This window comes from Podarcis liolepis (assembly GCF_965112155.1).
Source record: "Podarcis liolepis genome assembly, chromosome: 7".
Taxonomy (NCBI): Eukaryota; Metazoa; Chordata; class Lepidosauria; order Squamata; family Lacertidae; genus Podarcis; species Podarcis liolepis.
The window spans coordinates 57,715,265-57,730,222 of record NC_139561.1 but is presented as its reverse complement, the minus strand read 5'-3'; the positions used below and the strand labels follow the sequence as shown (position 1 = coordinate 57,730,222).

The 14,958-nt window shown below is 43.0% G+C and overlaps 1 protein-coding gene across 2 annotated transcripts in view; it reads left to right on the top strand.

Annotated features, from left to right (window-relative positions):
• Nucleotides 1-14,958, top strand: part of NLRC5 (NLR family CARD domain containing 5) — a 55,081-nt gene that overhangs the window by 15,723 nt on the left and 24,400 nt on the right. For both annotated transcript variants that reach the window (XM_083511434.1, XM_083511435.1), the window contains exons 8-22: nt 1,608-1,691; nt 1,793-1,876; nt 2,582-2,671; nt 5,160-5,210; nt 5,984-6,046; nt 6,652-6,735; nt 6,824-6,907; nt 8,344-8,433; nt 9,419-9,484; nt 9,817-9,888; nt 11,076-11,159; nt 11,465-11,548; nt 13,087-13,176; nt 13,756-13,803; nt 14,848-14,931. In XM_083511434.1, coding sequence (XP_083367560.1) covers nt 1,608-1,691; nt 1,793-1,876; nt 2,582-2,671; nt 5,160-5,210; nt 5,984-6,046; nt 6,652-6,735; nt 6,824-6,907; nt 8,344-8,433; nt 9,419-9,484; nt 9,817-9,888; nt 11,076-11,159; nt 11,465-11,548; nt 13,087-13,176; nt 13,756-13,803; nt 14,848-14,931 — 1,158 coding nt within the window. The remainder of the gene's footprint in view (nt 1-1,607; nt 1,692-1,792; nt 1,877-2,581; nt 2,672-5,159; nt 5,211-5,983; nt 6,047-6,651; nt 6,736-6,823; nt 6,908-8,343; nt 8,434-9,418; nt 9,485-9,816; nt 9,889-11,075; nt 11,160-11,464; nt 11,549-13,086; nt 13,177-13,755; nt 13,804-14,847; nt 14,932-14,958) is intronic.

The window sequence follows — 14,958 nt, the reverse complement described above, 5'->3', positions numbered from 1 at the left end:
CCAGCTACATTTTGAGCAATAGCGTCCCCAATGTAGAAGTGAAACTTCAGTGGCCCTCCATAAGCTTTAGATTGGCTCATCCAACATGCGTTGTTTCAGCAACAGCCAGCTCTAGACTGAGCTTTATATAGGAGTGACAGCTTCCTTTCAGTTGCCAGCTCCGCCTTTGGTGGGAGGAGCCTCTCCATTTTAAAGAGCCCCAGCCTGCATAAGCCAGCATAGACTCTAAAGATGGTTGCTCCTCAAGGAACCTTCATATTAGCTAATTGTAAATGAGAGGGGGTGGCTGTTTCTGATTTTTTCCTATGCTCCTTGCCCACAGAAGAGCTGCTATTATTATTATTATTATTATTATTATTATTATTATTATTTATTAATTATTTATTAAATTATATCCTGACATTCCTCTCAGAGGAGCCCAGGGTAGCGAACTTGAAAATGTTTAAGCAGCACAATGAAAACAGCACTTTTTTCTTTAACTATTTAAAAAACCATATAAAAATATTTTGAAGGATGATGAAGTTTTCAGACTGGGACCTAGGAGACCTGGGTTCAAATCCCAGCTGAGCCATGAAGCTCACTGGGTGACAGACACCCATTTGTGAGGGAGATGGGGGGGGGATGATATTGCCACCGACTGGGGGCTGCTTCCCCCCCTTCCCCTTTATGGTAGGAAGAGAAAGAGGCACTAGTCATTGAAACCACACTGTTGCTGCATTCCTGACTCCTCTGATTTGACATGACATTTTTAACATGGGGGGGGCTGCCCCCTTCAAACAAATAAGGGAGGCAAAAGGGTGCAGCCCCCAGGAGTTGGCGCACCTGCTGTTTGACCTTGCGAGCCAGTAACAGGCTCTCAGTGGGACCTACCTCACAAAGTTGCTGTGGGGATTAAATTGAGGAGGAAGGGGAGAACCATGTTCCTTGGCTGGATGTATGTATACATACATACATACATACATACATACATACATACATACATAAAGGTAAAGGGACCCCTGACCATTAGGTCCAGTCGTGGCCGACCCTGGGGTTGCGGCGCTCCTCTCGCTTTATTGGCCGAGGGAGCCAGCGTACAGTTTCCAGGTCATGTGGCCAGTATGACTAAGCTACTTCTGGTGAACCAGAGCAGCGCACGGAAACGCCGTTTACCTTCCCGCTGGAGCGGTACCTATTTATCTACTTGCACTTTGACTGCTAGGTTGGCAGGAGCAGGGACCGAGCAATGGGAGCTCACCCCATCGCGGGGATTCGACAGGGTGACATACATACATACATTTAAATGGACTCATGCACCCTCACAGTTGTTAATTTCTTGGCTGCCACAGCCAATTCCTATCAGCCATCAAACAGGAATGTTTCTAAATTTATCATGAAAGTCAAAGTGAGGGAGATTGATGCACCTCACTAAATGGGGAACCACCACTGAAAAGGCCTTGCCATGGGTCAGTGCCAACTGGGCAGTACCTGGGTGGGACTACAAATGACAGGACTTCCCCTTCCAATAATGGAGCCTGAGGGGGTTGATACTGGGGGAGGCGCTCTGTTAGGTATCTCTCAAACTGTTTGTTGGCATTACTATAGTGATGTCACCTTTGGTCTTTCAGGTTAGCCGGTGGAAATATTTCAACCCCAGGACTGGAAGATCTGATGCAATCTTTTCCAAACTGCCATCAGCTGGAAGACATAAAGTAATTTCACCTGTTTTGCCAAGGAGAAAGGTGGCCTGGTGGCCTGTTTTATTAATCAGGTGAACATTTGGGAGGCATATTAACCAGTTGCCGCATTTTAGCTTGCAGGACAACAGACTGAAGAGGCAGGAAATGATCAAAACTACAGAAATATTTTCCACTGTGGATAAGCTCAAAAAGCTTGAGTAAGTACATAATAAAAAAAGGAAAGGGGGAAAATGATTCTAAAAAGAAAGTTTCAAGTAATAGTAATACTGATAACAGATTAGATCAACAGAACTAGAAAACAAGTAGACCTCATAAAATTACATGTCTGGCTGCGCATCCCAACCAGTACAGTGAAGACACCTGCCATATGTCAATAGGCAGGGAGTTCCAGAGCACAGGAGCTGCCAGTCTAAAAGACTGATGCTGTAAGAGGCTTAGTGGATGTGAAAAATCATCACACCCATTGCAGACCATCTGGGTTTTAATCTCTGTGGCAGGGATGGAGGGAGGGAGGAAGAGTAGGAAACCTACTTTCCAGTAGTGGCCGACTCTGGGGTTGCGGCGCTCATCTCGCTTTATTGGCCGAGGGAGCCGGCGTACAGCTTCTGGGTCATGTGGCCGGCATGACTAAGTCGCTTCTGGCGAACTAGAGCAGCGCACGGAAACGCCGTTTACCTTCCTGCCAGAGTGGTACCTATTTATCTACTTGCACTTTGACGTGCTTTCGAACTGCTAGGTTGGCAGGAGCAGGGGATTCGAACCGCCGACCTTCTGATCGGCAAGTCCTAGGCTCTGTGGTTTAACCCACAGCGCCACCCACATCCCTTCAGGAAACCTGTATGCCTGCATAAAAGACTTTGCTGAGGCATAGCAACAACAACATTTTTTCCCCTCTCAAACAGCTTAAGCTATAACGAGCTTTCGGTGAGCACCGTCCTTGCTTTTTCCAGAGCTGCTGCCGTTTGTCCAAATGTGACCAAGCTCCATATCAGGTACTGGCTGCCAAGCGCTACAGAAGAGATTTTTCTCATTTCCACCTTTTCAGTTGCTCCTTTTCACTTCTGCAACATTGAAGCTATTCTGTTAATACTCTGCTGTAATCTGTAGAACCTATGACTAAAAAGTGAATAATCTGGACCCGTTTCAGTCTGGCTTCAGGCCCAGTTTTGACCCCCAAGAGCCTTAGCTGACTTGGTTGATGGACTTTATTGGGAGAGAGAGAGAAGGGAGAGTGTGACGCTCCTGTTTTCCCTTAGTCTCTCAGCAATTTTGGACACCACTGATTAGGGTATTCTCCTGGAGCAGTATAGTGGGTTGCGGGAACGAGGGATGTAGTGAAAAGGTGATTCCACTCCTACCTAACACATGAACCAACTTCTAAGAATAGAATGTATAATACAAAGATATTGACAATATTTTTCAACATGTAGCTAACTGGTTTCCACCTCATGAAAGCATTGTGGGGTATAAGCCATCTCTTACTTTCCATTTTTTCCTGCTCTCGCCTCCTTCCACATGCCGCCCAAAGCTGCTCCTCAGTAGGAGTGGTGGAATCATTTCACAGTTTGCATTTCACAGAATCATAAAATCTTAGAGTTGGAAGGGACCCCAAGGGTCATCTAGTCCAACCCCCTGCAATGCAGGAATTTCTAAAGCATCCATGACAGATGGCCATCCAACCTCTGTTTAAAAAACTCCAAGGAAGGAGAGTCCACCACCTCTTCCACTGCTGAACAGCTCTTACTGTCAAAGAGTTTCCCCCCAAATGTTTAATCGGAATCTCCTTTCTTGCAACTTGAAGCCATTGGTTCATGGTCTACCCTCCAGAGCAGGAGAAAACAAGCATGTTCCCTCCTCCATGTGACAGCCCTTAAGATATTTGAAGATGGCTATCATATCTCCTCTCAGTCTCCTCTTTTCCAGGCTAAACATACCCAGCTCCTTCAAGCGCTCCTCATAAGGCAGTGGTTCTCAACCTGTGGTCCCCCAGATGTTGTTGGACTACAACTCCCATCATCCCTAGCTAGCAAGTTCAGAGCTTGGGGATGATGGGAGTTGTAGTCCAACAACACCTGGGGACACACCGGTTGAGAACCGCTGTCATAAGGCTTAGTTTCCGGACCCTTGATCATCTTGGTTGCCCTCCTCTGCACACGTTCCAGCTTTCAACCTCCTTCTTATATTGTGGTGCTCAGAATTGGACACAGTATTCCAAATGTGGTCTGACTAGTCAGAACAGAGTGGTGCTATTACTTCTCTTGATCTGGACACTATACTTCAGTTGATGCATCCTAGAAACAACATTCTGTTTTGCACTTTTCAAAACATCATGAGGATTGAAACACAGCCATCCTTCAAACTCCACATTTCTCCAAATATTCTAAAGCAGTTCTGCATCCAACTAAATCTGTACAAAAATGTAGATGGTAAAATATGCATAAAAATGTATATATTACTGGGAAAAATTTAGGTTTGTGAGAACTAATTTATATGCATTCTAAAGCAGACGGAAAATATAAATATTAGGGGAAATGTGCTTTGTAAAAATGGTCATATTAGGAGAAACTCCCACTAAAACACTGATGACTTTTCATGAGGTCTTTGCAGTCAGTTACAGCAGTAAAAATGAGAAACTGTGAGGAACTTAAATTGACAGAATCACCCACTGCTACTCCTGAGAGTTAGAAGCTCCTCCAGAATGACAACTGATTTGGCACAGGGGCTGTATTTTCAGGGGATGGAGAGAGGGAGGGAGTTGATGAAAGCAAAGATTGCAGTCAGAACTTGCACAGTCCAGAGCTGTGTTCTATTGGGGAAGGATGCTGTAGGAGAGCTTGAGTCACTGGCAGAGAAACTGCACATTTTGGCATTGTGGTCAACTCAGTATAAACAAGGGATGGAAGGCTCTGTCTATTTCAGTTTTCCTGGCTTCTCATTTTTTCAGCTTTAAATTCAGCTCTCCACATTTTGGAGCAGTTGGTTGTTTTTTAAAGTCCTCATGAAAATTCATCAGCGTTTTATTGTGAAGTTACCTTAACAAGGATGTTTTCTTATGCAGTCTTGACTAATGTGCACATTTTTGTAAGCTAGCTGTCAACTTCTCCCTTTTCTTGCGAGGAATCCTATTCGGAATAAGGGAAATTTCCCTTTAAAAAAGGAAAACGTTGACAGCTATTTCTCCTAATATATTGCTGTATGTTATTTTCAGTCATATCTTCCATTTTATTCACACTTTCCCCTAACACATGCATTTTTGTGAACATTGTTTGGCCTCAGAGCTGCATCGCAAAATTCAGATAAGTGCAAATTTTGAAGGATGGCTCCATTTCGGTTTGCATATTTTTTTCCAGAAATTCTGAATTTGATAGTTTGGCTTTGAATTGATTTTCTCCTTCAACACTATAATAACGTTACTTTCATCTATTTTATTTGAGGGAGTTTCAAGCATTAATTTTCCATTTATTCACTATTTGTTTACAGGAAGGATGTTTTGATAGTCTCCTTCACCGGCCAATCCAATAAAAGTCAGAGGTGAGAGAAGTGGCTTTTCAGGTGTTTCCAGAACATTCTGAATCATGCAGTGGAATTGGTTTTAGGGAAAGTTTGACTGGAATGAACATTGCAAAGGCACAAATGAAGAGGAGACAAGAACTGCTGTGTGGGTTGCTCTGGAGACTGGAACAAGGTGGGGTGGGGTCAGTGGCAGGAATCTCAGAAGAAGGAAGAAGAGAAAGTACTGAAACCTGGGTGAAAGAAGTTGCAAATGACCCAGAAAGGTCCAAACGACATTAAATATGCCTTTGCAGAAAGTTCTGGTTTTTTTGCAATGCAAATCGCATCACGGGGGGGGGGCAACTAATGGTGATAAGAGCAGATGTGGGGCACAGGGAAACCGAAGAACATAAAAAGAGACATGCATTGAATTTAACCCAGGCTTCCTCAACCTTGGCCCTCCAGATGTTTTGAGACTACAATTCCCATCATCCCTGCTAGCTAGGGATCATGGGAGTTGTAGGCCAAAAACATCTGGAGGGCCGAGGTTGAGGAAGCCTGATTTTACCCTTCCTTCTCCTGCTGTGGTCCTCAGGAAAAATATTTCCTCTGATGATGGTATTTGCTTGGGGGTGGGGCGTGAGTAACCAATTGACACCACTGGGGGCGGGATTTCCAGCAATGCAGCTCACCTAATTCAAGATAGCAGATAAGAGAAGTCCATCTTTTATCAATCACCACCATTGTTGTTTTGACATTCTGGTGCATGAAAGACCAGGAAAACAAATTTATAAATGTGTTTTCAATTTCAGGTTGAAAGAAGAGGGAATAAAAGAAGAGAGAGATGTGCCTAAGCCTAGCACTTTAATATTACGGTAAGTAAGTAAGTAAGTAAGTAAGTAAGTAAGTAAGTAAGTAAATTTAAGTTTGTGAGGAGCAACTGATATACATTGCAAAGTAGAGGAAGGGAGCCTGTGGCCCTCCAGATGTTGCCAAATTATTGTTATTTATTAAATTTCTATACTGCCCTTCATCTGAAGATCACAGGGCAGTTTGCAATATGAAAACACAACGATACATGACATAATAGCAAATGAAAACAACAACCCTCCACCCCAGTTTAAAAAGCCATAGGCTGCTTAATTAGCTGAAGGCTTGGGAGAAGAGGAATGTTTTTGCCTGGCGCTTAAAGATATGTAACGAAGGGGCCTGGGGAGAGCATTCCAACAAGTGGGAAGCCACCACAGAAAAGGCTCATTTTCATGTTGCTGCCCTCTGGACCTCTCATGGAGGAGGCACACGAAGAAAGGTTTCAGATGATGACTGCAAGGTCTCATTCATTTCATATGGGGAGAAGTGGTCTTCAGGTGCAGTCCCTACAACTCCCATCAGCCAATGTGAGTTGGGAGTTCAGCAATGTCTGAAGGGCCAAAGGTACCCCATACCCATCTTAATGGATGTCTTATATCCATATATACAGATTGCAGGACTGCCAGTTTGATTCCCAGTGGGTAGAGGAGCTGGCTGAGGTTCTCCAGAGGTGTTCCCACCTTTCTGAAATTGAGTAAGTTCCCTCTTCCTCCCAACTGCCTGCTAACTGAGTGAGACCTTTGGATCAACCATGTTATTAAACTGTGGAAAACAAATGTCAGTTTGTCAGGTAACCGACTTGGTGACGAAGGATGCAGGAAGCTGATGAAGATGGTGCCCAGAATGTGCATTTCTGGCCCTCTGAAGTAAGTGTTTCCTGAGAGTTTGCTTGCACCAGGTTGGGAAAGGTTGCCTTCGGCATACAAAGTGTGTGTCCTGTGAGAAATATTGAATGTAGCAAACGGCCTTAAAGCAGGTAAGATTGTTTGCCTCTAACCCTTCAAGTAGGCTGGGTCTCTTGTGTCTGCTTGCACTAAGAATGCCATCTCTGTGTCCTTGGTGAGGGAAGTGACATGACTGGCCCATTGTCTGGTCTACCCCCTGGTACTCCCCCCCCCCCAGAGAATGAGAGGATTCCTCATATCTGCTCAGAGAAGTGCTGGAAACGCAAAGAGGTGGAGGGAACATTATTTCATATGTGGTGGACTTGTAAAAGGGTAAAAGAGTATTGGGAAATGATCTATAATGAATTGAAAAAAATGTTTAAAATTACTTTTCAAAAAAAAAACCAGAGTGCATTCTGTTGGGGATAATTCAGACTGAAATTCCAAGGTGTCAAAAAAGGTTACTTATGCATGCTATTTTTGTGGCCCATGTTTTGTTAGCCCAGAAATGGAAAACAAGTGAGGTCCCAACCAAAGAAGAATGGCAACATAAGTTGACAGAATGTGCGCAACTTGCAGACTTAACTTGCAGAATAAGAGAACAAGAAGAACATGCGTTTAGAGAAGATTGGAAAATGTTTATTGAATATATGGGATATAATTGTGTACAGCTGAAAATTCTGGCAGCATTAAGATAAATTCAACAGTGTCAATAAGTTTTGATGGATGCAATAATGGAATACTGAATGGTATAGTTTTTGTAAAATATGCAGGGATTTATTATATGTAAAATGAACCATGGAAAGAGGGGAAGGGAAGTCCTTGGTATTTTAAGGATGTAAAAATGAGTATTTTAAATTGTAAAACAGAAAATTTAATAAAAATTATATATGAGAGAGAGAGAGGATTCCTCTGACAGTCCACTCAGTGCCTCCTCTGGCCCCTCTCAGCCTACTAGGCCCCTCCCTGGAATCCAATTCCTCCAGTTCCACATTCTTATCCCAATCCTGCTCCCCCTCTAACCAGCCCTGCTAAGATATTTTCACAGGACTCACCACAACTGAGACCTTCTGCATTCAAAGCATGTGCTCTGCCTCTAAGCTATGGAGACTCCCTGGAGCAGATGAAGCTGCATTGTATTGGCTCAAACCATTGGTCTGTCTTCCACTCCAAATGAGAGAAACTTTCTAGGGTCACCGGGTCCTTTAAAAAGGAAGCAGCAGCAGCAGCTCTGCTGCATGCAATTATTTTAAAGTAGAAATTCAAGAGACTTAATCTAAGAACATATAGCATATTCTACCTTTTTGTTATTAAAACCTCCAGTAATGTATTTATTGCTGCAGGACTTTGCTGAAGCTAATGTGTTTGGTTTTTTGTTTTTGTTTTGTTTTGTTTTTTGGTGATTTTATTTCCTGCAGTTTAAACAACAACCAGCTTTCTCTGAACAGCATCTTCTGTCTCCTGGAGTCAATGAGTCTTTGTCCAAATATAGTGAAGCTTAACGCCAGGTAAGCATGCATTCAATCAAGAAAAGGTGCTCACCTCTTATTGACAACACAATCTCTCTCCCTCTTCCCTGCACCAAGTCACTGTGATATTCCATGGCATGTAGAAGCAACTTTTAGGAGGCAGGGTGTAACAGCTCTCTTCATTTCTCTCCTTTCCACTACATGATATGTAAAATTCTGCCAGCCTGGGTCTGTCCATTTAAAGATCAGGCCCACACACTGAATGTACTTTTGCCTGGAAGGAAAGTGCCCTTCTCCTTAAACAGATAGTCACCGTTAAACTTGCATAAACCACTACACCACACTGGCTCTCCTGCTGGCTAGTTGACTGCTGGGGTGGAGAGATCTTTGGGAGGTGGGGACTTTCCTAACAGTCTCGACAAGACCAGGGATGCTTGGTTTGCTTAAGGAGGCTGCAATGCCTTTAATGAAGCCAAGAAAACACAGGGAATGCTTGGGGGAGGACAAAGTTTGTGTTTGGCCCCTCACCTTCTACCAACATCCACTGGCCATACCCTCTGCTCATTCTGAATGATATTGGGACATTTCCACATGGTTGAAATTAGGGCTGTCATTCAGTTTAAAGCAATCCTGATTGATTTTATCCATTTTAGTTATTTGATATATTACAGTGCAGTCATAACCATGTCTCCTCAGAAGTAACTCTCATGGAATTTGATGGGGTTAAACTTCCAGATGAGTGATGTTAGGACTGCAATGTTAATTAATCCTAGAATCGTATGTCACCATAAAAGCATGGGACTTGCCCTTGTTGAAGGGAACAGGGGCAGCAGCAGGCATGATCCCAAACTATATTCCATGCAGACGTCCCACCCCGATCCAAACTTTGCCCAGGGCTAGGAAAGGAAACAACAGCTCTGGTTTTACAGTCTTTTCAGCCTCCTGTTCAGCAAGCAGATTTTGGGTTTGTGGACAATTAAACCAGGTGTGGCATTATGGAAATCTCTCTCTCTCCTATCTTTAGTGTTCATCACCAAGCTGCAATCTTAACCCTCGTTGGCAAAGACATTGCTGGCGGTGCTCGGCCCAGGTACGTCATCATAAACCTTGCTTGTAGCTTTTCTAGAGTGAGAAGGATCACAAGCCCAAGTTCAGGTAGTCCAGTAAGCCAAGCCAAGGCTTTGCACAGAGCAAAGCAGGAAAAGGTCTGGAGGAAGGGCAAAGCCTTGATTATCTCTTCTCTTGCTCTCTCATTTGCAATAAACCAAGGTTTGGCTTAGCCACACTTGCAAACTTGATCAGTTGTGCATGTTCATATTGCTACTGCTAAACAGTTATGTCCCATCACAAACCTATATATTTCCTTCCTTCCCCTTCCCTATCACCCTTTAGTAATGCTTTCCCATTTTGTCCTTGCTGCAGGAGTTCCTCATTTAACACTGACCTGTCAAGCACAGGTGGACATCTCTTGGTGGCAACAGCGAGGAAAATATGGTACGGTGACCTCAGTTACTTCTGCTTACAGTTTTTTCCTCTTAGTCGTATAATGGCTCACTGCATGTTAACATGGTTGCAAGGCAGGCTCTGGGGGTCTTATATCAGGGACACTGGCAGAGGGATCCAGAAGCCTTTTTCCTCTGCCTCAGCATGGTAGCTTTTCCTGACTTCAGCACCACCACTGAGGATGGCCAGAAAGTGGTTTTGCAGTTCTCAGTTCAGTAGAGGCCAGGTGGTGCAAAGGGCCATGGTGGTTTTACCTGGCCTTATAAAACTCTTGGCTGTGATCCAACTCCTCGGTAATTCAGGCACAGAACACCTGAGACTGCCCATCTCTGCCTGCTGGTCTGTTGGTAGGGATGGAGAGATCAGGTTATTTCTGGGTGGGTCCATGTCCATATTGCATGTGTTCACGCGTAGGTCTGTTTCATTTCTGCATTAATGTGCAATTTTTAAAAAATCAATATTAAAGTCCACATGTTTCTTTTCTTTATTTCTTTTATTTAAATAATTTCAGTGCCACTTTACCTCTCCAAATAATTTTAAAGTTGTTTACAGCCTGTCTTAATACATCAGAACATCTGTGGGATTCTGTCCCCAGGCCTAGAGCCAACTTTGAACATTATTCAGCATTTTAGTGTGAAATTCTCCCAATGAGCATATTTTTGTGTATGGTTTTGACTTATGCACACATTTTTCCAAGCAGTTTCTCTTAATATAATGCATTTAGTATGTTGCTTTTCACTAACTTATTTGTTTCTATGCACCCTTTCCTCCTAATACCTGCATTTTCGTAAACACTGGTTGGTTGGAGAGCTGCATTGCAAATTTTGGATAATTGTGAATTTGGAAAGAAGGCTGTGTTTTGGTCTTTGTAGAGATTTGGAAAGTGTGAATTTGATAGGCTTGGCTTTAAATGGAATCATTTTTCACCCACATCCCTAAGCAGGGCCAGTAGTTAAGGTGTGATGGGAGCTGATCTCTAACAACCTATGGAGGGAAACCAAGTTAGGCTGGGAATGTCCCCTGCCTTAAATCCTGGAGAGCAGCTGCTGGTCAGTGTCAACAATACTAAGCTGGAGGACCAAACACTCTGACTCTGAGTCTAGAGCTGCTTCCTGTGTCCCTGGTGAAAACACACCTGGTTTTAGAGCACCTGGAGAATGATTTGCCTTCTCTTCCAGCTTGACGGACAATAATTTTCAGGATGGAGATCTGAAGAACTTGTGCTTGGCATTGAGGAGGTGCACTGGTGTAACTGAGTTAGAGTAAGTTCCTTTTTATTTTCATACTTATGCCTTGCACTGAATAACCAGGCTTTGGTGAACGTTGACATTCACACGCCAACACAAACAGTTCCATGTAAATGTCATGAATGTCTGAAAAGGGTGTACAGAAATCCTACTTTTTGGGTTCATTGATGTTCCCCTTGCTGTGTATCATTCCGTCTTCCATGAGGAAGAATGGAAATGAAAATAAATTGTACCTAATATAATTAATTCTGCCAGAAAAGCCATATCATAATGTATAAATACAAAGTGGAAATGTAATTTTGCCTTCCTTTCAATTGTAGCTTGTCCAGTAATTCTCTGGGCGACGCAGGTGTCTTGAAGGTGGCTGAGCTCCTTCCTCATCTGAACGCATTACGTTCTTTAACGTAAGTAAAAGTCCAGGTTCTCTGTATTTAATTGACTGACAGGAGACAAACTGATGCAAGAGGAAAAGGGCCTTTTTGGTGGCTGCCCCCAAACTGTGGAACTCCTTGATCTGATTTATTAGATTCATATATTGCTTTATACTAAAAGAAGTCTGATATCAATTTCCAATGTTTATAAGATTATAAAAATACTAAATAGTAACAACTTAGAAAACAACACACAACTTCAGTACAATAACACTTGTAAAAGGACATTCAGTCAAGGCTAGATTGAGTAACTGTAACCATTCAATCAAAGTTGCCCATATCTCTGGGATAATAAAGCCATTATTACCTGGTGCTGAAATTATAGTCCAGCTGGTGCCAAGGGTGTATTCCTGGGGCGAGCGTCCCACAGATGGGGAGAACTTTTGTGGAGGAGTCCTCAGGAAGCTCAGCTGGCCCTCATTCTTGCTATTTTTCAGCAGATGGTGAAGACTTTAAAAAAATCCTGGTAGGCTTTTGTTCTGAGTACATAATGTTACTATCTCATGATTCTGTCTCATCTGCTGGGCCTGTCTGTTTTCTTTGACATTTTATATTTGATGGAGTGTATTATATTACTGTATTAAGGTTACTGACATAATGGTTGGTGGAGGCAGTGTGTGCCCATAGAACTCCCTGCACATAGAAACGAAGCATTTCAAGGGGAGAAGGCAAGACTGTGAGCCTTCTCTCTGAACTGCTACTTTTCTCCCTGTGGGGTATGGAGGACCTTTCAGTCGTGAGCAACCCAAACATCCACGTTGAAGTGGGATGGCCCAAATTATTGCCACCTCAGTGAGAATCAGGACTCCAGGGGTACTTGCAGGATTTTCATAAGGATGGCAATGGGAACTCTCCTACCATTAGGTGATATCCCAGGTTTGCCACAGTCTGAATAGCTCTAGAGCACTGAGTACGATTAATTGGACATCGCTTATTGTGAATTGCAGGCATAGGGGGATTTTGATTGGGGTTGTAGCCGGGGCGAAGTTAGTTAGTTAGTTTCTTGCATTTATATCTCACCTTTTTCTCCATGAAGCTCAAGGTGGCTTACATGTTGCATTTATACTCACAACAGCCTTATTGGGGAAAGCAAGAGCTTATCAAATAAATCCCCACCTTTATCCAAGCTACAGCTTATGTAACAAAACCAACAGCACCCTGCTTTAACAATCCCAAGAAAACGAGAAACCGGAGCTCATTTTGGAAATGCATCCCTTAGAACAACCTTTCTTAACCTTTAATGGGTCCCCAGATGTTTTTGGACTATGACTCCCATCATCCCTGCCGGTCTTAATGGGCACATGCCACCACCAAATGAATCTCCAGCCACTAACAGGAGTGCTTTTGTGGAGACTCAGTTAGCCTGGACCCAGGGGCCTTGTAACAACATTTGGGGGTCGCAGAGTAACCTCCAAGGTCTCCCCACACAGTACTACCAACCTCTGATCTGAGCACTTTTTATATAGCAGTTTTCTTCTGCTGCAGACTTGGGTCTCCTTCATGCTTTCTAGGCTGGATCATAACAACATGTCTATGGACGGGGCCTTTCGCTTGGTGCAATGCTTCGCTGCCTTGGAACATATGACGTCCATGGAGCTATGGTAGGTCCAGCAGCTGTTTCTCCTGCCAGAGCAGTCTGAAAAATAATAACATTCCTGCATTTGGTCACAGTTTTGCTCATTTGACCCTCCTTTTTTTTAAAAAAAGAAGAATATTTTTATTAAATTTGTAGTAAAAAATACAAATGCAGATAAGCAGAACAAGCAAGAACCGTAAGCAACAACAACCACAGCAATTGTAGGACTACCCCTCCCCTTGGTACCTGTTTTTCCTTCATATCTTCTCAAGAGCTTATGAAATCTCTCCAGTAACATTAAAACATTTATATATCATTTTAGGAAAAGGCACTATCGGATATACCTAATTGTTGACTAAAATGAAAAATGACTATATCTGTGGTACAAAACAGTAAAATTGAATCCATCTTAAAAAAAGAAGACTACAATACAGGGGTTCCTAGGGAAATATTGTTTGCAAAGATATTGGGGGAAAGGTAACTTATTAAAAACAACAGCAACTGTATATCTAATTTACCAAGGTATTCTAACGCATGTAGTTAAAACAGATTCAATCAAATTCATGAATTCCAAATTGATATTCTAATCTCTTTCTCATTGCAGTTTGGGAAGCACCCAGAAAGTCCACTTAACATTTGGGGAAAGAATAAGGTAAAGGTATTTCCTGTTGGTATACTTTGGGGTGGAAGACCACTGACCAGTGTGGTGCCGCAGGATTCTGTCCTGGGCCTAACGCTGTCCACCATCTTTATAAATAACCTGGATGAAGGAAGGAATAGAGGGGCTGCTCATCACATTTGCAGATGACTCCAAACTGGGAAGGGTAGCTAACACCATAGAAGATGGAATCAGGATTCAAGATGACCTTAACAGATTGGAGAACTGGGGCAAAACTAACAAAATGAATTTCAGTTGGGACAAATGAAAGGTTCTGCACTTAGGCAGGAATAATCAGGTATACAAATATAGGATTGGGGGGGGGGCACATGGCTTGGCAGCTATACCTGTGAAAATGATCCAAAGGACTAAGCAGACTACGAACTTAATGTGAGTCTACAGTGTGATGCAGCAGCAAAAAAAGCTAATGGTATTCTAGGCTGCATCAATGAAAGCATAGTGTCCTGATTAAGGGAAGTGATAGCACTGCTCTATTTTGCTTTGGCCAGACCCCACTTGGAGTCCTGCATTCAGTTCTGGGCACCACAATTTAAGAAGGATATTGACAAGCTGGAACATGGGCAGAGGAAGATGACCAAGATGATAAAGTGTCTATAAACCAAGCCTTATGAGGAAAAGTTGAGGAAGCTGGGCCTGGTGTGTAGCCTGGTGATATGGGAGTTATTTTTCAAATATCTGAAGGGCTGTCACATGGAGGATGGAGCAAGCTTGTTTTGTGCTCCCCCAGAGAGTAGGACCCCACCAAATTAATTCAAACTACAAGGAATGAGATTCCTAATCAACATTAGGAAGAACTTTCTGCGGGTAGATTATATTCTACAAAAAACAGTGATTGAAAATGGAGCGATGGAGAAGAATGAAGGATTCATAATGCACTGGTTTTTCACTCCAGAAAAAAAGGACCAGGGCGCTCAGATTTCCAGTCTTCCCCAGGGTAGAAATCCAAGTGAAGAAAATATTGGAAGCATAATCTAAATGTCCCTTCAAGTTGACTAACTTGGTAGATTTTCTTTTCAGTCCCCAAATGCTCTGTGTGACTAGTGAGCATCAAAGGGAGCTGCTGGATTCGGTACCTAACTCAATCTATGACCGTTGCTTTTGGTAAGGTGTTTCTCTCTGTGTGTGTGT